At 39.7% G+C, this 26,196-nt stretch overlaps 1 protein-coding gene across 1 annotated transcript in view; it reads right to left on the bottom strand.

Annotated features, from left to right (window-relative positions):
* LOC308280249 (NACHT, LRR and PYD domains-containing protein 3-like) overlaps window positions 1–26,196 on the bottom strand; it is a gene marked incomplete at its 5' end in the record, with an annotated part of 43,698 nt that overhangs the window by 1,848 nt on the left and 15,654 nt on the right. Inside the window, 5 exons of the mRNA XM_080720510.1 lie at window positions 9,525–9,673; window positions 10,527–10,694; window positions 13,222–13,389; window positions 17,387–19,142; window positions 22,458–22,523. Coding sequence (XP_080576636.1) covers window positions 9,525–9,673; window positions 10,527–10,694; window positions 13,222–13,389; window positions 17,387–19,142; window positions 22,458–22,523 — 2,307 coding nt within the window. The remainder of the gene's footprint in view (window positions 1–9,524; window positions 9,674–10,526; window positions 10,695–13,221; window positions 13,390–17,386; window positions 19,143–22,457; window positions 22,524–26,196) is intronic.

The raw sequence follows: 26,196 nt of genomic DNA, 5'->3' as shown, positions 1-26,196 counted from the left end.
TCCAGGTGGTCCCCAGCCAAAGAACCAAATGGTAACCAAATGAAAAATAGCAGATATACAAGCTCACAGCGCGGCACCGAGTGCCGCACTGCGAGCTTGTAGATCTGCTATTTTTGAAAAAGTTGTGAAAATGTGTGCAAATCTTTGAATATATGTATTATTTAAGAGATATGTATTTTTTTAAGAGAGAGAGAGAGAGAGAGAGAGAGAGAGAGAGAGAGATGCTTTGTCCTTGGTGCTGGACAGACAGACAGACAGACAGACAGACACACAGACAGACAGACAGACACACACAGTATTAGGGGGTCATTACATGAGGTCGATTTTTTTGTAGACGATAGTTTTTACTATTGATTCGGCCATTTTGACACACGGAGACGCGGTTTCATGACCCTAACCGATACTTTTCGGAATTCGGCTCTGAAAGTGCATTTCTGCGGTTTCGCATTGGTTTCGCACCGGTGTAATATAGGAAATCGGCGGCGAGGGAGAGTGCGATGATGTCATAGCCCCATGCTCCCCCTCCCCTGCTGCATACAGTGTCAGTCTGTCATACTAACCGAAAATGTATTATTATTATTTGTGTTGTTGTAGGCCTAATTAAAACCCAGAAAATAGCCAAAACTGAACACATAGTGATCTATTAGCCCAAACCTCATTTGGAAAATATCAGGAGTAGGCTAGCCTATATGAAAGCCTTTGTTCATAGCCTACAATTGGAATCCTTCTCCAAACCAATCAATTACAACTGCCAGCAAAAGACGTAAAGATTATGTAGGTCCGATCAATTTAGTATTTAGCGCAGCTGGCTACTATACAGCTCGTTTGTCAGGAGTCGCAAGCCCACTAGGCTACCAACAGCTCTCCTCTCATCAAAGTTACTTTAAACCAGTATAGTATTCCATTCTCAGCCAACTAATTATTAAATCCATTTATTTCCGAGTTTCCAAGAGACCGACCATTTAATGATTATTAAAGCCCATAGTTGTGCGTCCCTCTCTGCCTTCATGTGCCGATCCATCCACTTGCAGTGCAGCCGTGCGCTGTTCTGATTGACAGCGAGGAGCTGTAAACTGTACACTTTATCATGTAACATTTATGGTATTCCAGGCAATAATGCATTCCCCTTGTTTTTACCTAAAAACTGGATTAATTCTTCAAAATGTGGACTACATCACGTCACAGATGCAGCGCACTCAAGGTAATTATTGTGACTTATCCAGATGCTTTGCAATTAGGCTACTCACACGAGTAATGAATATGCTGACAGACAGACAGACAGATAAAAGAAACTGCTCATATCGCAAAAAACGTCCTCCTATCGCTCCTAACTTTTACTGTCCAGTCAGAGTCCACGAATAGGCCACTCGCTCATAATGTCACAAAAAAAAAGAAAGAAATTCCTCCTCCTCCTCCTCCGGCGCTGCTGGCCGCCAGCAGCGTCAGTTCTGCAAATGCAAAGGTATGGCAACATGGCTGTTGTCTTGCACGTGTGAAGGCACGCATGCAATACACCAGTCATGTTGCCAATACTTAGCAACAGGCATGATGAATTTATTTTAAGAAGTACATTTTATTATTTCCCCTTGTAATCAAGGTATGGTAGACTACCATACCCATATGTGCCTCTGTAGGCTACTGCGTTCGCTGCCTCGCAGCATGTTGCGTTATAGGTAGTGTTGCCCGATCCCGATCACGTGATCGGATCGGCCGCCGATATGGCCGTTTTTATAAGATCGGAGATCGGGGAAAAAAAATCGAAAAAAAATCTTTTTTTTTTTTTTTTCAAAAAAATATTTTCTGGGAGTACTGAAAGTTACAGGTAAGGTGAATGCGATATGAAATGTAAGCTTACCATAATCACAGTAATCCTTAATCATTTTCAATCATATTCAAGGGCTTTTGGAGAAATGAGACAGACAGAGCACTGCAGAGGGAAGGTGATTGTGTCAGACTCTGTGTACAGCTGGCAGCTGATGCCAATAAGTAGTAATTGGCCCCTTGCTAATGGATCAAAGGAAGGCAATTATGTCTCTCTGCACTGTCAACTAGCTCAGTGGTTCTCAACCTGTGGGTCGGGACCCCCATGGGGGTCCTCAAATTATTTTGGGGGGGTCCCCAGATGATTAACTTAATGTGCAACATTGTTTTCTCTCTCAAAGGTAAACAAATCAACATAAAGTTTAAGTGTATAGAGGGTATCTGCACATTTCGAAAGTGAAAAATTAAGGACTTTTTAATACCTCTAAAATGACAAATTAAACATTGGCCAAATTGTCAAATATTAAAGCCAGAAATTGTGAAAATAGCCGATCTACATGCTCACAACTCCTCGCGTTGCGAGGCGTTGTGAGCATGTAGATCTGCTATTTTCACGATAGAACCGTGTTATACAAAATATACTTCCTCAACTCTTCAGGGTCGGGGGGTCCCCAGTTAAAATATGATTATTTTGGGGGTCACGGCCTGAAAAGGTTGAGAACCAAGTGATAGAATGAATAGAATTTTTTTTTCTTCTTAATGCCTTGCCAAAAGATCGGATCGGGAAAGATCGGGATCGAATCGGAAGCAATAATATTTGATCGGTATCGGATCGGGAGCAAAAAAACCCTGATCGGGGCATCCCTGGTTATAGGTCTACTTCTGTGTTGCAGATAGAAGACAGAACTCACTTTATATAGCCCATCCCCGTATAATGTCCAGAAATATGCTCCATAGGCTATAAATGTTCCGACCTTCATCTTCCAGGTGACTTTTGTTGGTGTTTCACTTCACCTCGCTAAAAACCTCCTTTTGCGGGACTCATTGAATATGCGAACAGACGATAATAATATGGATTTGGGAGCATAGCCTAATTACAAAGCATGTCTCATTAAAAACAATATATATTTTATAGTTGAAGGGTAAATACACAGTATAGGCCTATGTAGGCTGGGAACATGACACATTTTGCTTGACATTTTTTGGGTAATAAACCCAAAACGAGACCGGCAGCGTTTCCAATCGTCCTGGTATAAAGACCCCCTTAGGATGCGCGAAAGGAACAGATTTAAAAGCTATCAACACTGTCCAATATTAAAGGATGTGTGGAGAATGCACTCAGTGGTGTCGCACCAAATTCTGGGCCCTGGGTACAAGGATTCACTGCGGGCCCCCCATGAATGTTCTTCATAGGGGGAGGGGGTTTAACCCATAGACTGGGAACTCATTATTATGCATTATTTAGTGCTTTAATTATTGAAAGCAGATCTACAAGCTCACAGCACGTCTGTGCGTGAGTGCCGCGCTGCGAGCTTATAGATCTGCTATTTTTGAAGAATCATGATTTATTTTGTCAGTGGTGCTCAAACCTTTTCATGTGAAGGACCACATACAGTCTACAGTACACATACACTCCATGTATTGAAGTGATAATTATAAAGAGATAGTCATGTTTAAGTAATGCTTTTTGTGCGCGATATGGCTTGGAGCAGTTGTGCACATGGCGTGCGTGAGAGTGTGCGTGTGAGCACACAAAGCGTGTGAACACTGGGATGAGGCCGGCGAAGGCGGACGAAATTCTAGAATGAATACGAAAATCAACCTCACGTTATGTCAATCACGTTTGCACACTGCCGAACAGAGTTGTTCTTTTCAGATTTTCTCAGCTCATCTCTCTCCTTGGCCAGAAAAAAAGTATTTTACGGATTTCGGATTTCCTAAACGCAACGAAAAAACGTTGCAGTGTGCAACCAGCGTAACTTTCTTTAATTTTGACGGAGGAGCAGGTTAATTTAGGCTACATTATTGAGGGGAGGAAGAGTGTATCTGCCTGCAGTGCAGATCACCGGTGCAGCAAGCGCACTCGCACAGAACACACACACACACACACACACACACACACACACACACACACACACACGCACACGCACACGCACACGCACACACACACACACAGGACAGGAGCGATGTTTTTCACAGCGTACCACTGTTTTGCTTCTGTTCTGTGTCTGAAAGTGAACGAACAGATGAAGCGAAGACGCATATTTTTTGCATAATCAGCGGCATATATTCATTATTGCGGGAGATTATGCGATCTTATAATCACATATTTCTGGAGGGTATAGATAATGACAAGATAATAACATTTTAGAGTGGAATTGCAGTAGTAGGCTATGTGGACACCACAGGTAGGCAGGATAAAACCCCTATACTAAGCTGGTGATTTGTATTAAAACACAGGAAGTAAGATTCTGTATCATTTTGGTTAATAGCAACATATCATAGTTGAGGTTATTATCATCTTAATACACAGTAGGATATGAATGAGTGAATGTCACATGCTGCTGTGTATATGAGCCGTTCATCATTTGATTTCAAGAATAACAGAATACACACTTACACTTTCTCAAGCCTGGTTTCACCATCTTCTCTCCACCATGGTCAACACTGGGGGTGAAGGAGAGACAAAGTCAGGCCTGTATATTCTACTAACTAGATCAGTGGTTCAAACATTTTGTCTCAGGCTACCCATGTACTTTCTGTTTAACCACTTAAACCCCATTATACCTATTCTGGGGGTAACATTGGGCAAAAATAGACAATCTACAAGCTCACAACACGTCATATTGTGACGCATTGTGAGCTTGTAGATCGGCTATCTTTGGTGAAAGTGACTTGGTGTACTTTAGGCTGAAAAAGCATCAATGCACCAAGTAAAATTGAATTCAGATCCATTTTACTGGGTCTAAGTGGTTAAACTGAAGTTGTATTGATACATTCAAAATATTATATTAAAGTATGCTGCAGCACCTCTGGACTCAAGGTACCCTGGGGCAGGGGGTTTCAAACCTTTTGGACTCAGGGCACCCCTGTAAATAACTTTTTCATCCACGGCACCCCTGAATTACATTGTTCATTTTTTAGAATCTTACATCATATTGGAGAAATATCCGTATCCATCAGAACTGACTGAAAATAACGTTATACTTGACGTTTAACCACTTGAACCCCAGCATGCCTATTCTGGGGGGAAGGTTTACCAAAAATAGCCGATGAGCTCGTAGATCTGCTATTTTTGGTGAAGAGAGTTGTCGTAGATGGAAAAAGAACTCATCAAGTACAGTGCAAATCAGGTCTGTTTTACTAAGCATAGTGAAGTGATATTGACGTAGTGATATTGATGAATTCCAAATAGCCTATTATCAAATTATCTCGCGGCACCCCTGGACTGGCATCACGGCACCCCAGGGTGCCCCGTCACCCACTTTGAAAACCCCTGCCCTAGAGTGCCATGGTACCCACTTTTAGAAGCCCTGAACTAGATAATACAAACATTGATTGGTAATGATTTTGACCATCAAACATAACACTTGCCATTATTTTACCATGATTTTGGTAATTATTTGGCTATAGAGTGCCGCTATTCACTTGCGTTTAATTTGAAGAGCCCGGAAGCCCCGATTGTGTCCATGTTGTGGAAATTCACAGCCTTGTAATGGCGGCCGAGTATGTTTATTTCCACACAGAAATGAAAAATCCTAACCGTGGCCGATCGTCACGCACCAGCACCGTGGAAAGAAAACGGTTCTCAGCGTTTGTGGAAGTAGATTAAGAGATAAAGCTGTTTCTTTGCATCAGCAATGAATAGGAGCCAATGGAGATTAGACGCTTCCTGATGCTGTCGGCCGAGTTGCATTATGCAGTGGATATGTAGTGTTTACCTGGTAACCATGGTAACCAGGTAATACGTTCCCAGCACCAAATCAAATGGGTTCAGATCTCTGAGACAAGTCTCCTGAGGAAGCGTGTCTGAGGCTTGTCCTGGACAGGTGTCAGCGAACATAAAAACCAACAATCATACAGCATCACTGTATGATTTGTTGCGGGCCACTGAAGGTGTGGTAGCAAATTATTAAAAACCTTTTTTTATTTACAATTCACAACAGAATGACTGAAATGCATTGTAAAAATGATTGCAAATACATTTTGACCATAACTGTTATAAAACCCCTACATGAAAGAGAATGAAAGGTTCGGGAACCCATGCTCTGACATATTAGCATTGAGTGACAGCAGGTCTCTCCATACCTGAGAGTCTCCAGTGGTAGAGCAGAGAGTTGCGCAGTGTCTCCTGGATGATTGTAATCTAAGTCCAATACTTTGAGATGGGAGTTGGATCTCAGAGCTGAGACCAGATACGAACAGCCTTCCGCTGTGATCATGCAGCCTGACAACCTGCACGCACGCACGCACGCACGCACGCACGCACACGCACACACACACACACACACACACACACACACACACACACAAACAATTTAGGCATTTAGCAGACGCTCTTAATCCAAGCAAGCATCAAAACATCAAATACATAAAAATCTAAGAAAAAAACATAGGTAGATGGGTTAAGGTGGAAGAAGACGAGAGCCTCCACGCGGCCTCCCCTGCAAGTAACAAGAAATGGTGCGAGACCAGATAGTGAAATGAATGTCGTCACTCACCACCCAATCACCCAGCAGGAAGACCGAGGCGTAAGAGGCCGGGGGGACGCACGCCCACACCAGGACAGGCGTCCATACCGACTGTTGAGCACCACTGTCTTTCAGTGCTCCAGGGTGACACCGATTGCATCCTACATGTTCTTCTAATGGTTTTAAAGGACCTACACCATGAATTTTCACTTTTTCTATTTTAAAACCTTTTTTTGGGGTCCCACTGGCACCTTCTATCCTCACAAAGTCCTATTTCTGTACATTGTGTCTTTCTCTGGTTTTGGGAAGACAGAGATGAAAAGCTTTCCACAGGTTCTCAGAACAGTGCTGTTCTGAGAGTTGATCCGTGTGACGTCACACGGATTCCCGTTTTTTTTTTCAGAGTAAAAAAAAAATTTTTTTCAAAAAAAATTTTTTTTTCAAAAAATTTTTTTTTCAAAACTTTTTTTTTCAACAAAATGCAATGCAGAGTCAAAAAAGATTTTTCTTTCAAAAATTTTAAAACAAAAAGAATGGTCAGAGTGTTTTTTGAGGGTTAAAACCTGTCTAAGACTCAATTTTGAGCATATATTTATACAAAAAATATAGTTTTAAAAGCATGGTGTAGGCCCTTTAAATGTCTGTCAGTGTTTGTCACTCATAAAATCACTCTGCAAGTGATCCAAACAAGCTCTCTGTTGTTGCAAATACATGTACCATTTGTCATTTAATATCATGTAGGCAAGGTTACTGAGCACAATAATTTGCAATATTGGACTTTGGACCTTTTTTTTTTTTTTTTTCCGTGCCACTCCCTTCTTCCCAACCATTGAATGTTTTTATGGTGAGATATGAGGAGGGAATAACTCACAACTTTGTTTATACTGCTCTGCCTAGCCCATGAATCATTCATTTAAACCCATACATGTGCATGCATGGACACACATTCTCTAATGACTGTTTCCTTTGTACAATTAAAACTAAAATGCTACAATGTATACAATTACATGATCAATACTGATAGTGTATGTAGTACAGGGGGCTTTTCCATAGGAAAAGACCAAACCTTTTTTGTTCAATGAATAAATGGTCCAAACTTGTGAAACCTAATAAGTTGTCTTTGACAGCTTGACAGAACAAACAAAATATACCTCTTTTTTCACACAAGAATCACAGAACCTTCATTATTTTATATTATAAACTATAGCTATTGTCTGTGTGCCCCCCTCCCCATAATCTATACTATAATTTTGCGGATGTCTGAGTGAGTGAGTGAGTGAGTGAGTGAGTGAGTGAGTGTCTGTCTGTCTGTCTGTCTGTCTGTCTGTCTGTCTGTCTGTCTGTCTGTCTGTCTGTCTGTCTGTCTGTCTGTCTGTCTGTCTGTCTGTCTGTCTGTCTGTCTGTCTGTCTGAAACAGCGTTTCTCCTCAGTGGCTGGAGCAATTGATCTGAAATCGCATCACCATTAGCATATGAACACACCTGACATAACTGTGAAGCCCGTTTGTCACTTTCACAAATCATATGCTGTATATTAGCATTTTTATGGTGTAGCTACTATCTATTCTGCATCTAGCATGAGGCACATCTATTCTGCATCTAGCATGAGGCAAAATGTTTAACCAGCTCTGTGTGTGTGTGTGTGTGTGTGTGTGTGTGTGTGTGTGTGTGTGTGTGTGTGTGTGTGTGTGTGTGTGTGTGTGTGTGTGTGTGTGTGTGTGTGCGCGCAGGCAGGCGGGTGTGTGTGCAGGCGGGCGGGCTGGGGGGGGGGGGGGGGGGGGGGGGGGGACAGTATCTCTGTAGCCATTAAACGAAACGGGTTTCTTACATTGATGCTCCTATGATCATGCAAGCACCAGTTAAAGTTACTTTCCATCCCTCATATACTGTGTGCACAGTGCACATCCCATAACCCACACACTGCACATCATTTTGGAGCTCATATCTTTGAACGGGTAAGGGCTAGTTGTCATCTATTGAACAGGTTCATGAATACTGACCTGAGGGTCTCCAGTGTACAGTGTGGACTCCCCAGTCCAACACAGAGCTGCTTAACGCCTGAATCGTGCAGATTGTTATTACTTAGATCCATTTCTTTCAAACCAGAGGAGCTGAGAGTTGATGATAAGTCCTCACAACATCTCTCTGTCAGGTTACAGCCACTCAGCCTGAAGAAACAGTATGGATTACATCATTGTTTGTATGTTATGTTTCTATTAAAACAACATCACATTATACATGAACAAGATCCAATAATTAGTATTTTTGGGGGCACATTTCAGTTAGTATTGTATTATTTAATCATTACTTCTGAGGATAATAATAAAAACAGTTAGATGGAGTTATGGTTATCTCTCATTCTGTTAACTATCTATCTGTTAGTAAAATAGGTCAGGCCAAGATGATTAAAGTTGCGGCCAGATTGCCTGTAAGCTACACAAAATATATTGTAGGCAAGCTTACTGAGCACAATACCTTTCCAATATTGGACTAATTTATTTTGAAGCCTGCGCCACTTCCTAATTTCCATCCACTGAACGTTTTTATTGTGGGATATGAGGAGGGAATAACTCTGCCTAGCCTAGAACTCATTCATTCAAACCAATGTTTCATACATGTGCACATATCATTTGTTTTCATTATGAGAAAGAAAATGCATTCACAACACATTATCTAATGACTGTTTCCTTTGTGCTATTAAAACAACATTGCTGCCTACATGTATACAAATACATGATCAATACAAATTACACTCAAAGGTGAGGCTGGGAGGAGGCCTGGTAGTGTCTGTAGTACAGGGGGGCTTTCACATAGGAAAAGGATAAACACTTTTCTTTGTTCAATTAATTAGTGGCCTAAACATGTCTTTGTATTTGGCAGCTTGACAGACCAATCAGAATATGCTTGATGCTCCCTCCCTTTTTTATAATATAGCTATAGTCTGTTTGCCCCCCCCCCCTCCCCCCATCACACAAAAAGAAAAGTAATTAGGATAAGTTCCATGTGTAATTACTCCAGAATAGTCATCTGTTGAACAGGTTCATAAATACTGACCTGAGGGTCTCCATTGTACAGTCTGGACTCCCCAGTCCAACACAGAGCTGCGTTACGCCTGAATCCTCCAGCTGGTTATTACTAAGATCCATTTCTTTCAAACCAGAGGAGCTGAGAGCTGATGATAAGTCCTCACAACATCTCTCTGTCAGGTTACAGCCACTCAGCCTGTAACAAACAGTAGGGATTACATCATTGTTTGTATTGTATGTTTCTATCAAAGAAACATCACATTATACCTGAACAAGATCCAGGTATTAGTATTAGTGGGGGCACATTTCAGTTAGTATTGTATTATTTTAGCATTACCTCTGAGGATAATAATACAATCAGTTGAATGGCAATGGGGTTATGGTTATCTCTCATTCTGTTAACTATCTATCTGTTAGTAAAATAAGCCAGGCCAAGATTTCATGGAACTCTCAGTAGGCTGCCATGACAAGATGATTAAAGTTGGGGCCAGATTGCCTGTAAGTTACACAGAATATAGTGTAGGCAAGGTTACTGAGCACAATACTTTTCCAATATTGGACTAGTTTATTTTGAAGCCTGCTCCACTCCCTAATTTCCATCCACTGAAAGTTTTTATTGTGGGATATGAGGAGGGAATAACTCTGTTTAAAACACTTTGTTTCTACTGCTCTGCCTAGCCTAGAACTCGTTCATTCAAACCAATGTTTGATACATGTGCACACATCATTTGTTTTCATTATGAGAAAGAAAATGCATTCACAACACATTATCTAATGACTGTTTCCTTTGTGCTATTAAAACAACATTGCTGCCTACATGTATACAAATACATGATCAATGATCTCAAAGGTGATGCTAGGAGGAGGCCTGGTAGTGTCTGTAGTACAGGGGGGCTTTCATATAGCTACCCCCCCCCCCCCCCCCACACACACACACACACACACACACACACACACACGCACACACATAAAAAGAAAAGTATTTAGGATAAGCTCCATGTGTATTACTCTTGAATTGTCATGTGTTGAACAGGTTCATGAATACTGACCTGAGGGTCTCCAGTGTACAGTCTGGACTCCCCAGTCCAACACAGAGCTGTGTTACGCCTGAATCGTGCAGATCGTTGTAACTGAGATCCATTTCTTTCAAACCAGAGGAGCTGAGAGCTGATGATAAGTCCTCACAACATCTGTCTGTCAGGTTACAGCCACTCAGCCTGAAGAAACAACAGAGATTAAAGGGATATTCCACTTTCAACAGGGAGCAGTGGTAGGGCTTCTCTCCACATACAAACCCATTGTAACTTCAAACTCCATTTTAACCATGATAGATTCATTACAAACACACATTATTTTTTCTGGAGACTCATTTTACCTTCCTAATACGTGAGCAGGCTGTGTTTTTTCGATAACTTTTTCATTTATTTTTAATAATTATTTGGAAAAATGGAAAAAATGAAATACAAAAAGATAATTATTAAAAATAAATGAAAAATGTTATCGAAAAAACAGCCTGCTCACGTATTAGGAGGGTAGTATGAGTCACCAGAAAGAAATAATGGGTGTTTTTAATGAATCTATCATGGTTAAAACGAAGTTTGAAGTTACAATGGATGTGTGTGGGGAGAGGCCCTGGGCCTGAAGGGCCTGGTAACATTTACATCAAATATCTAAATATTCAATCAAGCTAATTAAAAACTGTTCAGGGTGTTCATAAAAGTCTGATTAGATGATAAAATTACTAAAAGATTTTTTGAAAGTGAAATACCCCTTTAACCCATTAAGACCTGAAACCACTTTAACCATATGTTAGGCTCCAACTATAAAAAAAATAGCAGATATAGAAGCTCACAACGCAGCACAGAGGACAATATTTGCTTCCCCCCCCCCCCCCCCCCCCCCTTCCTGAAACGTTTATGAAATAAAGCACCATATTACCATATCTGATGTTAGTTATCGGCTATTTTCAAGGGTCTCACCCTTTTTTCCCCCAGCTAGAAGGAATTCACACCTTTAGAGCACATGCAGTGCTTTTTTCAAGCTAATGGATCATTTACATTTCATTGTTAGCTCGGCAAAGGAAACTTTCTCATATGACAACTGTGTTTATAACTAAAACCCCTACGGCACCTATTTAGTCAAATATCCCAGTCTGCATGCGTGTAAACACGCGTAAAGTTATATTAATCTTGGGACATTAGCCGATTGAATCATTGGCTGGTTTCGTGATTTGTCTCAAATCTTTTGTTGCCTTTCAACAAAACCCTATTAATAAGGATACCAACATGTTACTGAGTATAGAGAATGTGAAAGTATTGTAATCGGTTCTTTATTCCGTGCGCAATGGAGAATTACATTACTGTGCGCAGTGTGCGGAGAACGAGACAACAGGCAGGAATGTCCGTGAAATCCACTTTTCATAATTCCAAGGAACAGACAATGCCGAATGCGGACATTCCCGCATGCGGAAATTCCTTTTGCGTAGATCAATGCTGTAGGGCTATTTGTGGTGATAACGTCACAGAATTAACCATGGCTTTATCAACCGTGTAGGTTATGTACGCTGCTGGCTACAAACAGAGCTGCGTGCGTGTGGGGCTCAAAACGAAGCATGTGCGCGTATAAAAGCATGAAACAATTGGAGGGGTATTGTCATAGTTCTGAGTTTGTGTCAAAACTAAAAAGATTAAAAAAAAACATTGCTATCCTTCCACTTTAAACTTTGTGCAGACAACATGTTGCTGTTTCATACGTGCGCTCTTCAAAGAAGAGAAGTAAAATCCTCCATTATCCTACCAAACCCTGTTTTTGTAAGTAAACCAAAGGAAGCTTAACCAGTACCTACACGTTAAGTTCACAGCATTGACATTTTAATGCTCATTTAGAAGACATGGAATCCCCACGGCTGTGGGAGAGGAGGTGTCAATGCTGCTGACTCTGCTGAGTCCGGAGGGGAGAGAACAGCCAATGAAATGGCAGTAAAACTACCAGTAATTTTGTCCGTTTGTGTGGTAGGTGGGGGTTTCACAGTCACGCTAGTGTTAATGAACAATATGTTAATATTTTCTTTTTCTGTCAAATAAACATTTCATCAAAAGTTCACAACACGACACATTGCGCCTTGTACACTTGTAGCTTTGCTATTTCCACAGAATGTTTATACTGCTCTGCCTAGCCTATAACTCATTCATTCAAACCAATGTTTGATACATTTCCATGCATGCACACATCATTTGTTTTCTTTATTAAATGGAGAAAGAAAATCTGTTTCCTTTTTTCAATTAAAACTACATTGCTGCCTGCCTACATGTATACAAATATATCCTACATTCAATACGAATGACACTCAAAGGTGACGCTGGGAGGAGGCCTGGTAGTGTCTGTAGTACACAGGGGGGCTTTCACACTTTTTTTGTTCAATTAATCAATGGGCCAAACAGTTTGATTCACAACACATTATCTAATGACTGTTTCCTTTGTGCTATTAAAACAACATTGCTGCCTACATGTATACAAATACATGATCAATACAAATTACTCTCAAAGGTGATGCTAGGAGGAGGCCTGGTAGTGTCTGTAGTACAGGGGGGCTTTCATATAGCTACCCCCCCCCCCCCCACACACACACACACACACACACACACACACACACACGCACACACATAAAAAGAAAAGTATTTAGGATAAGCTCCATGTGTATTACTCTTGAATTGTCATGTGTTGAACAGGTTCATGAATACTGACCTGAGGGTCTCCAGTGTACAGTCTGGACTCCCCAGTCCAACACAGAGCTGTGTTACGCCTGAATCGTGCAGATCGTTGTAACTGAGATCCATTTCTTTCAAACCAGAGGAGCTGAGAGCTGATGATAAGTCCTCACAACATCTGTCTGTCAGGTTACAGCCACTCAGCCTGAAGAAACAACAGAGATTAAAGGGATATTCCACTTTCAACAGGGAGCAGTGGTAGGGCTTCTCTCCACATACAAACCCATTGTAACTTCAAACTCCATTTTAACCATGATAGATTCATTACAAACACACATTATTTTTTCTGGAGACTCATTTTACCTTCCTAATACGTGAGCAGGCTGTGTTTTTTCGATAACTTTTTCATTTATTTTTAATAATTATTTGGAAAAATGGAAAAAATGAAATACAAAAAGATAATTATTAAAAATAAATGAAAAATGTTATCGAAAAAACACAGCCTGCTCACGTATTAGGAGGGTAGTATGAGTCACCAGAAAGAAATAATGGGTGTTTTTAATGAATCTATCATGGTTAAAACGAAGTTTGAAGTTACAATGGATGTGTGTGGGGAGAGGCCCTGGGCCTGAAGGGCCTGGTAACATTTACATCAAATATCTAAATATTCAATCAAGCTAATTAAAAACTGTTCAGGGTGTTCATAAAAGTCTGATTAGATGATAAAATTACTAAAAGATTTTTTGAAAGTGAAATACCCCTTTAACCCATTAAGACCTGAAACCACTTTAACCATATGTTAGGCTCCAACTATAAAAAAAAATAGCAGATATAGAAGCTCACAACGCAGCACAGAGGACAATATTTGCTTCCCCCCCCCTTCCTGAAACGTTTCTAAATATGAAATAAAGCACCATATTACCATATCTGATGTTAGTTATCGGCTATTTTCAAGGGTCTCACCCTTTTTTCCCCCAGCTAGAAGGAATTCACACCTTTAGAGCACATGCAGTGCTTTTTTCAAGCTAATGGATCATTTACATTTCATTGTTAGCTCGGCAAAGGAAACTTTCTCATATGACAACTGTGTTTATAACTAAAACCCCTACGGCACCTATTTAGTCAAATATCCCAGTCTGCATGCGTGTAAACACGCGTAAAGTTATATTAATCTTGGGACATTAGCCGATTGAATCATTGGCTGGTTTCGTGATTTGTCTCAAATCTTTTGTTGCCTTTCAACAAAACCCTATTAATAAGGATACCAACATGTTACTGAGTATAGAGAATGTGAAAGTATTGTAATCGGTTCTTTATTCCGTGCGCAATGGAGAATTACATTACTGTGCGCAGTGTGCGGAGAACGAGACAACAGGCAGGAATGTCCGTGAAATCCACTTTTCATAATTCCAAGGAACAGACAATGCCGAATGCGGACATTCCCGCATGCGGAAATTCCTTTTGCGTAGATCAATGCTGTAGGGCTATTTGTGGTGATAACGTCACAGAATTAACCATGGCTTTATCAACCGTGTAGGTTATGTACGCTGCTGGCTACAAACAGAGCTGCGTGCGTGTGGGGCTCAAAACGAAGCATGTGCGCGTATAAAAGCATGAAACAATTGGAGGGGTATTGTCATAGTTCTGAGTTTGTGTCAAAACTAAAAAGATTTAAAAAAAACATTGCTATCCTTCCACTTTAAACTTTGTGCAGACAACATGTTGCTGTTTCATACGTGCACTCTTCAAAGAAGAGAAGTAAAATCCTCCATTATCCTACCAAACCCTGTTTTTGTAAGTAAACAAAAGGAAGCTTAACCAGTACCTACACGTTAAGTTTGCAGCATTGACATTTTAATGCTCATTTAGAAGACATGGAATCCCCACGGCTGTGGGAGAGGAGGTGTCAATGCTGCTGACTCTGCTGAGTCCGGAGGGGAGAGAACAGCCAATGAAATGGCAGTAAAACTACCCGTAATTTTGTCCGTTTGTGTGGTAGGTGGGGGTTTCACAGTCACGCTAGTGTTAATGAACAATATGTTAATATTTTCTTTTTCTGTCAAATAAACATTTCATCAAAAGTTCACAACACGACACATTGCGCCTTGTACACTTGTAGCTTTGCTATTTCCACAGAATGTTTATACTGCTCTGCCTAGCCTATAACTCATTCATTCAAACCAATGTTTGATACATTTCCATGCATGCACACATCATTTGTTTTCTTTATTAAATGGAGAAAGAAAATCTGTTTCCTTTTTTCAATTAAAACTACATTGCTGCCTGCCTACATGTATACAAATATATCCTACATTCAATACGAATGACACTCAAAGGTGATGCTGGGAGGAGGCCTGGTAGTGTCTGTAGTACACAGGGGGGCTTTCACACTTTTTTTGTTCAATTAATCAATGGGCCAAACAGTGTTGAAAAATATTTGTCGACTACTTTTTTTACGGACAAAAACAAAATAAAAGCTAAATAAAAACTAAGCTATGATGACTAAAACTAAGACTAAATAGGCCTATTGACAATTTTGTCAACAAATAAAAACTAGATTAAAATGTTAGGGAGGGACTAGTGGAGAAGAGATCCAGTAGAACTAAAAAGAAATGTTTCAGTGTTGTGCTCTGAAAACAGCAGATCTATGAGGTCACAATGCGTCGCGCTGCGACATGTTGTGAGCTTGTAAATCTAAATCTAAATTTGCTACTCAAAAAGGCGTCTTAGCATTTAAAAGCTTGACAGACCAATCAGAATATGCCTCATGCTCTCTCCCCTTTCACTTCATTATTTTATATTATATACTATAGCTATTGTCTGTGTGCCACCCCAACACACAAAACAGAAAAGTAATTAGAATAAGCTCCATGTGTAATTACTCCAGAATTGTCATCTGTTGAACAGGTTCATGAATACTGACCTGAGGGTCTCCATTGTACAGTCTGGACTCCCCAGTCCAACACAGAGCTGCGTTACGCCTGAATCCTGCAGCTGGTTATTACTAAGATCCATTTCTTTCAAACCAGAGGAGCTGAGAGCTGATGATAAGTCCTTACAGCATCTCTTTGTCAGGCTACAGCCACTCAGCCTGTAACAAACAGTAGTGATTAAATCAATGTTTGTATTTTATGTTTCTATTAGAGAAACATCACATTATACATGAAACATATACAGTTAGTAGAATTAGTGGAAAAAGAAAGGTGAATTTCAATGGAACTTGCATTTAAGTTATTATTTGTAATAACCAGTAAGACTCCCTAATCGAGAGATAAGCGACCTTCAGGTCACATGTACTGTATACACAAATAGGCCTGTATGTGCCATTGGTTCCTGGGTGTAGGGAGATGTGCGTGGCAAATATATTGCTTCAGGGCTGGATTAACCAATGGGCCGGTGGGGCCGTTGCCAGGGGCCCTTGGCTCTCAGGGGCCCTTAGGGGAACTGGGCCGTGTGGTCATTGACAATTTACTCAAATTAAATGTTAATTAAAAATCAAATGTGTGGGCCCCTCCTCTGTTGTCTACAGGTGCTTTCTTGGCCCACAGATGATCATCATGGCTTAAAATCCGAATTGCGCATCAGGAGGGGGGGGGGGGGGTGTTATGGTGGAGGGTGGTAGAGCCCTAAAGAATTATCGGCCAGAATGGGGGTAATGGTTTCTGTTAACTATCTATCTGTAAAATAAGTCATGAACAGAAGGCCAATATTTCATGGAACTTTCAGTAGGCTGCCATGACAAGATGATTAAAGTTGGGGTCAAATAGCCTGTAGGCTACAAAAAATATCATGTAGGAAAGGTTACTGAGCACAATACGTTTCCAATATTGGTCTAATTTATTTTGAAACCTGCGCCACTCCCATCTTCCCAACCACTGAACTTTTCCACAAATGTAACACTGAATGTAGGGTAACTTAAAAATATATATCAAAGTAAATATATCAAAGTCAGAATTATATAACCAGTTAAATCATGTCTTAATAATTGCATTGTGTCACATTGCTGATGAAATGTTGTAGTTTTACTCATTTTATTCATCACAAACATACGCTCGTTGTGAGCTGGTAGATCTGCTCTTTTCACTATTCGTCATACAGCAACGTATATAGGGTTTATTAATAGTAAAATGCTTGTATTCTTGTTATTTATAACAGAAAGATGATGTAATATATTAAATGTATCCAGTTATCAGTTCACTTACAGAGCTCTTTTAGAGGCTTTGATCACTGGCAGCAGCCCCAGCAGAGCCCAATCTGAAGCATCGTATTTCTTCAGGTCAAACACATCCAGCTCCTTCCCTGTTGACAGCAACATGACAGCTATAGCTGACCACTGAGCATGAGAGAGATCTTCATTGGAGAGACTTCCTGAGGTCAGGTACCGATCGATCTCCTTATCTAGAGAAGGATCATTCATCTCATTCAGACAGTGGAACAGGTTGAGGCTTCTCTCTGGATCGGGATTCTCCCTGATCTTCTCCTTGACATACTTGACTGTTTCCTGATTGGTCTGTAACCTACTTCCTGTCTCTCCCAACAGTGTTTTTAAGAGAGTCTGGTTAGTTTCCACTGAGAGGCCCAGCAGGAAACGGAGGAACAAGTCCCAGTGTCCATCTGGACTCTGTGAGGCCTTGTCTACAGCACTCTGGTAGAGGTGATTCATGTCAGGTTTGGGCGGCATGGGGGTTGTTTGTGGTTTTGACAGAAGGTTGTCACCAGTTTTGATGAATTCGACAAAGACATGAAGAGCAGCTAGAAACTCCTGAATGCTCAGATGGACAAAGCTGAACACTTGTTCCTTGTACCACCCACCCTTCACCTCTTTAAACACCTCTGTGCAAACTCCTGAGTACACTGCTGCATCTTTGATATCAATGCCACAGTCTATCAGGTCTGCTTCATAGAAGATCAGGTTTCCTTTCTTCAGTTGTTTATAAGCTAGTTTTCCCAGAGACAGAATGACCTTAGCTGGACTCAAGTCAGTATACTTGTCCTTCGTCTGTTTGAACTGAACCAACATGAAGTGGAGGTACATATTAGTCAGGGTCGTTGGCAGCGTTTCTTTCTCCTCTGTTTTCAACATGTCCTCCAGAACTACAGCAATGATCAAACAGAAGACTGGGATGTAGCACATGATGTGGAGGCTTCGTGATCTCTGGATGTGCGAGTAGATTGTACTGGCCAGGGTTTCATTGTTACTGTATTTCTTCATGAAGTAGTCTTTTTTTTGGGGGTCAGCGAACCCTCTCACCTCTGTCACCCTGTCAACATACATTCTAGGGATCAGATAGGCTGCAGCAGGTCGTGTGGTTATCCAGATGCGAGCAGAGGGAAGCAGGTGTCCACTGATGAGGTTTGCCAATATCACGTCCACTGAGGTTGGCTTTGTTTCATCAGTCCATATCTTATCGTTCCCAAAGTGTAAAGTAAACCTCATCTCATCCAGACCATCAAAAACAAACACAACTTGAGACTCTTTGAAGCTGCAGATTCCTGCTTCCTTGGTTTCACCAAAAAAGTGATGAATAAGTTCCACCAAGCTGTATTCCTTCTTCTCCTTCATTATCAAATTCAGCTCTCGGAAAGTGAATGGAAAGATGAAGTGGATATTTTGGTTGGCTTTGTTTTCTGCCCAGTCCAGAGTGTACTTCTGAGTTAAGACTGTTTTACCAATGCCAGCCACTCCCTTCGTCATCACTGTTTTGATTGGTTTATTTTGTCCAAGTAACGGTTCAAACATGCCTTCTAATTTGATTGGTTCTCCTGTTCTGGATGGTGTTTCAAATTGTCTGACCTCGTGTTTCAGATTGACCTGTCCAGTCCATCCCTCTGTGATGTCGAGCTCTGTGAAGATGTTATTCAGAAGTGTTTGTCCTTTTGTGATCCAATCGAACACACACTGAAACTTGTCACTCAGAATAGACTTAAGTTGTTGTTGACACAGAGCTGCAGGAGTTCCTAAAAGACAAAGGAACAGAGGACATCAATAAGTGCATGTTATGGTCAATGTGCTTCTCAAATGATCATTTGGTCATTTAAAAGTTAAGAACATGTGTCTGCTGCTGTAGATGCAGATTTGCAGAGCTACAGTATGTTAAAGTCTTCAATTTGATGTTAGATTATGTCATAAATTGACAATGATGAACAACTTGAGCCCTATATAATGTTTCATACTACTGTATAAATATCTGCAAGCTACACGTTGTGAGCTTGTAAATCGCGTATTTTCGCTACACAACAACAACAGCTAAACAACAGTTGAAGATTCAGGCTAGATTCTTTTTCTTTAGAATTATAATATCACTGAGGAGTACCCCATGGCTCCATAGTAGGCCCACTCATTTTCACTCTAAACTAAATATCTTCACAGAAAGTAGCTGATCTACAAAATAGGGACACTAAGGTTCATGTTGTTTAATCACAGTGAATTACAATTAACCATTTATACACTATATTATCCAATCAAGAGATAGAACTCCACACAGATAATTTATCTATAATAATATAGTGTTCCAGTTCCAATTGTCATCATCATGAAATTCATGACAATTCATCATCATCATGACATGACACTTATCCTGTATCCTGCATGAGTTGTCAAGAGTTTATCTGACAGCTCAATTGTTTATTGTCCACACAATGGAAGACAGCAGTACAGTGTCGTTGTTGTTGTTGTTGTTGTATATAATGTCAAAATAACAACATATTTAGTTGTAAACGTTTAAATAAAACCCATGTTATTGTGGATTTGAAATAAAACCTACATGTTAAAGTAGGACAAAGATAAGCAAACTGAAAATGGTTGTTGAAACTTAAGTATCACTTAAAATAATAACATAATAATAATAAACAATAGACAGGTTGTAACAGAAGAGAAACAGACATACCAGGTTCCAGATCACTGTTCACGTTTGATGTTAGATCAACTCTTTTTCTTAACGGAATTCCTAGGATGCAAACATGTACACGACACGTATACGCACAAACACACACACGCACGCGCACACGCACACACACACACACACACACACACACACACACACACACACACACACACACACACACACACACACACACACACGCGCACACACACACACAAACACATAAATATACACACACCACACCACAAAAAAAAAAACATTTCCTTTAGCAAATGAGAGGCAGTTCTCTGGGTGTGATGTAAATTAGAGCTCTGCATCCAACAGAAATACAAGAGTATTTTACAAAGAAAGACACAGAATAAATGTTGTTCCTCATAGAGAAATGTCCTTATAGCAGACCAGCCTCCATGTGGAGGTCTGAGCACAGGACCAGTCCTCCTAAACATGTCTTCAATTCTCGGCATTTATGATCAAATAAAACAACCATAAATTTCTACAATTAATTCTGAGTGATGATTTTGTTTTTGTTGTCACAATGAGATGGCAGCAGTCAAATAAGACATACATAGAAAAACATTGCTTTCACTTTCTTCTTCAGATTCATTGAATCAGTGGCTGCAGAGTAGAGAGGAAAGGTACTGTTTAATTTCACATTCTTACAGTTAAGTTATGAAATAAACACCAGCTTCCTTTTTTGGCTGCTATCAATTATTTCCTTTGTCTATTATTCTATTGATTTTTTTTTCAATTAATCCAATAGTCAAGAAAGCCATTTTTTAAATATATATATATATTTTTTTATATATCAACAACCATTATTATTTATTATTATTGAATCATTGATTATGTTTTATAATTGATTACGGTGAATTGTCAGATATACTTGACACTAATTGATTACGGTGAATTGACAGCTATACTTGACACTAAAAGGTCACACTACAATATAACCCTGTTTCATTACCTGGCTATATTTATTAAGCCTCACATAGTAAAGAAATCAGTCCTATCAATGTGATCCTACTTTTAGACAGAGGAGGATGAGCATGTTGTCATTATTCATGGAGCTCAGGGGTCATCAACAAAGATGTGTCCTTGTCTGTGGCCCCCAAAAAAGTCTGTCCTTGTCCTTGTCCGTGGCAGATTTTAGATTTTCTGTTTTACACACCATCATAATGCTCTTATTTTAATCATAATACCCAATTAGTGAATGTCAAGTCTGCAGGATTTCTTCAGAATATGACACTGATTTACAACAACATTATGGCACATTTACTATGAACTAGTAGAGAGAGTACAAATGGTTCCATTTGAACACTCTCTGATTTACAGACTTGTTATGGTCATTCACGGCTTGCTCATGATGTGACGTGTTGTGAGCTTGTAGATCTGCTATTTTCGCACGACACCATTGTGTGAGGAAGTATAAAGTAATGCACATTGTTAATCATTTTGTTGATATATAACGTTTCTCGATTAATGGATTAATAAAGAAGTTATCAATAATCACTGAGAAAATGGATCGTTGCAGCTCTACAACACAGTGATACTAACACAATTACGTATTTTCACTTCATAGCAACTCTGCAAGTTGTCACAGTCAGCAGGAACAATAATTCCTGATGATTGGAGAACATATCATATTATGTTATGGTTGTTATGCTCATCCCTATGGATACTATTATTATTTTCACAGTCACACACTGTCTTCACAACACAGTTGGTTTAACCCATTAAAACCGGGAAGTCTGATGATTGTTTACAATCAGCCTAGCTTCCTACTGTCCAACCACAGCTATGCTGGTCATTGCCAAAGCAGCCACACTTCTCTACACTCCAATCAGAGCTCACACTCTTTACAGGGCGGCTCCTTTAAATATGGCTTCTGATCTCTGCTTCTGTTGCTGCTTGCCACACACCTGCTGCTGCTCTAGCTGCCTCCTCCACCCCAGCCTCCATCTTTTGACCAGAGTCAGAGGCATATAGGCTCAAATAATATTGTGATTTTATGTCTGCTGATTGAAGTCAATCAGTCAATGTATTGCTTAGGCCTGCTCTACCTATGGGGGGTTTTGCTTAGTGTTGCCTGATTTTGCTTAGTATGATGCTAAAGCCAAATCTAGGGTGGATCCAAAGTACAGATCCAAACTGTATTCCATTTGTTGCAATAAATGGCAAAATCTACTTTGACTGGACTGCTATAAGTGAAGACAGTGTTCGGGACTCCCCTTGTTTTTTGTTTTTAATCTCTTTTCAAGTTCATAACTCCTACTCAACTGTCCAATTTAATAGATGCGCAAAATTACTTTTTCTATTTATACATTAATTGGAGGTTCAACTGCTAACCAATAAGTCACATCACAAACTACACAAATAAAGTTCTCACACTCACCTTCTTCAGGATCATCCACAGGCACAGGCTCAGACCCAGGTGAGAAAAACCTCTTCTTTATACGATCTGAGATGGAATTCAAACAGTGATACCATAACAGTAATGTTAGGTTTCATGTGCACACACACACACACACACACACACACACACACACACACACAGTATGTTAAAGTCTTCAATTTGATGTTAGATTATGTCATAAATTGACAATGATGAACAACTTGAGCCCTATATAATGTTTCATACTACTGTATAAATATCTGCAAGCTACACGTTGTGAGCTTGTAAATCGCGTATTTTCGCTACACAACAACAACAGCTAAACAACAGTTGAAGATTCAGGCTAGATTATTTTTCTTTAGAATTATAATATCACTGAGGAGTACCCCATGGCTCCATAGTAGGCCCACTCATTTTCACTCTAAACTAAATATCTTCACAGAAAGTAGCTGATCTACAAAATAGGGACACTAAGGTTCATGTTGTTTAATCACAGTGAATTACAATTAACCATTTATACACTATATTATCCAATCAAGAGATAGAACTCCACACAGATAATTTATCTATAATAATATAGTGTTCCAGTTCCAATTGTCATCATCATGAAATTCATGACAATTCATCATCATGACATGACACAATCCTGTATCCTGCATGAGTTGTCAAGAGTTTATCTGACAGCTCAATTGTTTATTGTCCACACAATGGAAGACAGCAGTACAGTGTCGTTGTTGTTGTTGTTGTTGTATATAATGTCAAAATAACAACATATTTAGTTGTAAACGTTTAAATAAAACCCATGTTATTGTGGATTTGAAATAAAACCTACATGTTAAAGTAGGACAAAGATAAGCAAACTGAAAATGGTTGTTGAAACTTAAGTATCACTTAAAATAATAACATAATAATAATAAACAATAGACAGGTTGTAACAGAAGAGAAACAGACATACCAGGTTCCAGATCACTGTTCACGTTTGATGTTAGATCAACTCTTTTTCTTAACGGAATTCCTAGGATGCAAACATGTACACGACACGTATACGCACAAACACACACACGCACGCACGTGCACACACACACACACACACACACGCGCGCATGCGCACACGCACGCACACACACGCACGCACGCACACACACACACGCACACGCACACACGGACATGCACATGCACACACGCACACACATGCACATGCAAACACATAAATATACACACCACACACAGAGACAGAACAAAAAAAAACATTTCCTTTAGCAAATGAGAGGCAGTTCTCTGGGTGTGATGTAAATTAGGCCTGTGACGATTCACTTTTTCCCGATTCGATTCGATTTCGATTCATTGGGTGACGATTCGATTATATCACAATTAATTGCGCTTTCCTGCGATTTGCGATTCGAATCACGATTGTTGCGATTTTTCCCCAAAAATTACAGCTTTTTTATATTGAAACATTTTAAAACAATTCTAAACAATATAAAACATTCAAAGTTGAATCATATACTTCAAAATCAATGCAGACAAATAAAGTCAGTCAATCTTTCTGACATTTATTTCAGCCAAAGTGCCAGTGGTACAACATTACAACATGTTCCTGGTCAAGATGCCAGAAAACACAGAACACAACAGTCATAAATAAAAGATAAAAGAAAAATCGCTGTGCTGCAGGCACCGATCGATCACAGCATGAAATCCATAAATTCTTCTAATTTGTCACTGTAGCAGCATTTATATATTTAATGATTCCTCTTACTCAACATTGACATTGTATATATTAATTCAATTCAACTTTCGCTTCTAGTCCTAGGAAAATTCCTCCAAAAGAAAAAAAGAAAAACGTTTTCCTATAAACACAGTGGCAATATTGTCTGCCCTTCATTATGTTCAAGGTTACTTGGTTATAATGGTTAATAACATATTCCTTTAAAAGCAGAATCAATAATAGGCCAAAGCCCTTAAGATTGTTTTTCTGTACACTATATTACACATTTGGGATCCTTGCTCTTGGCAGGAAATGTTTGAGAACCACTGTTCTTAAACAATATCAGACAGCAACATTTCTGTTTGACTGACATTCCCCATTTTTCTTTTTTTTATAGACCTGTTTGCTCGCAAAAACAGGATCTGGCAACACCTTTCTATAGACCTGTTTGCTTGTTTCTGTGTCAGAAACTGAATGGCAACGCTTCATCCTCCTTTACAATTATCTGCTAAACGTTAGCTCCTATGGAAATGACTGTTTTAAACTCTATAAGGGAATTACAAACTTTATCCTTCGATCAACAACAACTGTTGTCCATATCTACTCCAATGGCTTTGGAATTATGTTTTTTTTTGGGGGGGGGAAGTTTTACAGCAACGTGACTGAGTAGTTATCTCTCATGTCGCACACAGAGAGGGAAGGAGAGAGACGTTAACTGGAGCCCGAGCCACGCACACACACACACACACACACACACACACACACACGCGCACACACACACACACACACACACACACACACACACACACACACACACACACACACACACACACACACACTCACACACTATGTCAAATTAGGGTCATTCTAAACGAGCCTCGTTAAACACCGCTGGCTGGCAATAGTGTTGAAAACGCATCGTGTTCACTTCTCTGGATTAACTTGGAGCATAACATTGTGGATTTTACTTTGAGATGACAACAGCTACAAAGGTAAAAGTAAGCTACTTATATTATGATCTATGATGAATTATTCCAGTGTCAGTGGTGTTCTGGTGTATCCAAGAGCAGAGCAGTTTTCTCTCTACTCCGTGTGCGTGTGTGTAGAGGGGAGAAATGTGGCTCACAGAGAAGTGAACTGCCGCACGCATGCACATTGCACACACACACACACACACACACACACACACAGAGAGAGAGAGAGAGAGGGAGAGAGAGAGAGAGAGAGAGAGAGAGGAGAATAACAGCTCTCCTCTGTCTTTCGCCTAAAAAAAAAAAAAATCGGGAAAATCGATTCTGAACTTTGAAAATCGATTAATTGAATCGCCGGCCTTAACATCGCGATAATATAGTGAATCGATTTTTTTGCACAGGCCTAATGTAAATTAGAGCTCTGCATTCAACAGAAATACAAGAGTATTTTACAAAGAAAGACACAGAATAAATGTTGTTCCTCATGGAGAAATGTCCTTAGCAGACCAGCCTCCATGTGGAGGTCTGTGCTGGACCAGTCCTCCTCAACATGTCTTTAATTCTCTGCATTTATGTTCAAATAAAACAACCATAACTTTCTACAATTAATTCTGAGTGATGATGTTGTTTTTGTTGTCAAAATGAGATGGCGGCAGTCAAATAAGAAATACATAGAAAATCATTGCTTTCACTTTCTTCTTCAGATTCATTGAATCAGTGGCTGCAGAGTAGAGAGGAAAGGTACTGTTTAATTTCACATTCTTACAGTCAAGTTATGAAATAAACACCAGCTTCCTTTTTTGGCTGCAACTATCAATTATTTCCTTTGTCTATTATTCTATTGACATTTTTTTCAATTAATCTAATAGTCGAGAAAGCTATTTTTTAAATATCATTTATTTTATTTCATATATCAACAACCATTACTTTATCATCGCACAACAATGTTGAAAATAGCACATCTACAAGCACACAGCCTTTCGTGATGTTTTCATGTTTTGATTTGCCTTAAAAACAAAATTCATCACGCCCAAAGTAGGGATCAATTATGAATCAATTATAT

The sequence above is a fragment of the Nannobrachium achirus genome, assembly GCF_963921795.1.
Source record: "Nannobrachium achirus genome assembly, chromosome: 24".
In the NCBI taxonomy this organism is placed as follows: Eukaryota; Metazoa; Chordata; class Actinopteri; order Myctophiformes; family Myctophidae; genus Nannobrachium; species Nannobrachium achirus.
The sequence above is the reverse complement of the archived record's forward strand: the minus strand, read 5'-3'. Positions and strand labels throughout refer to the sequence as shown.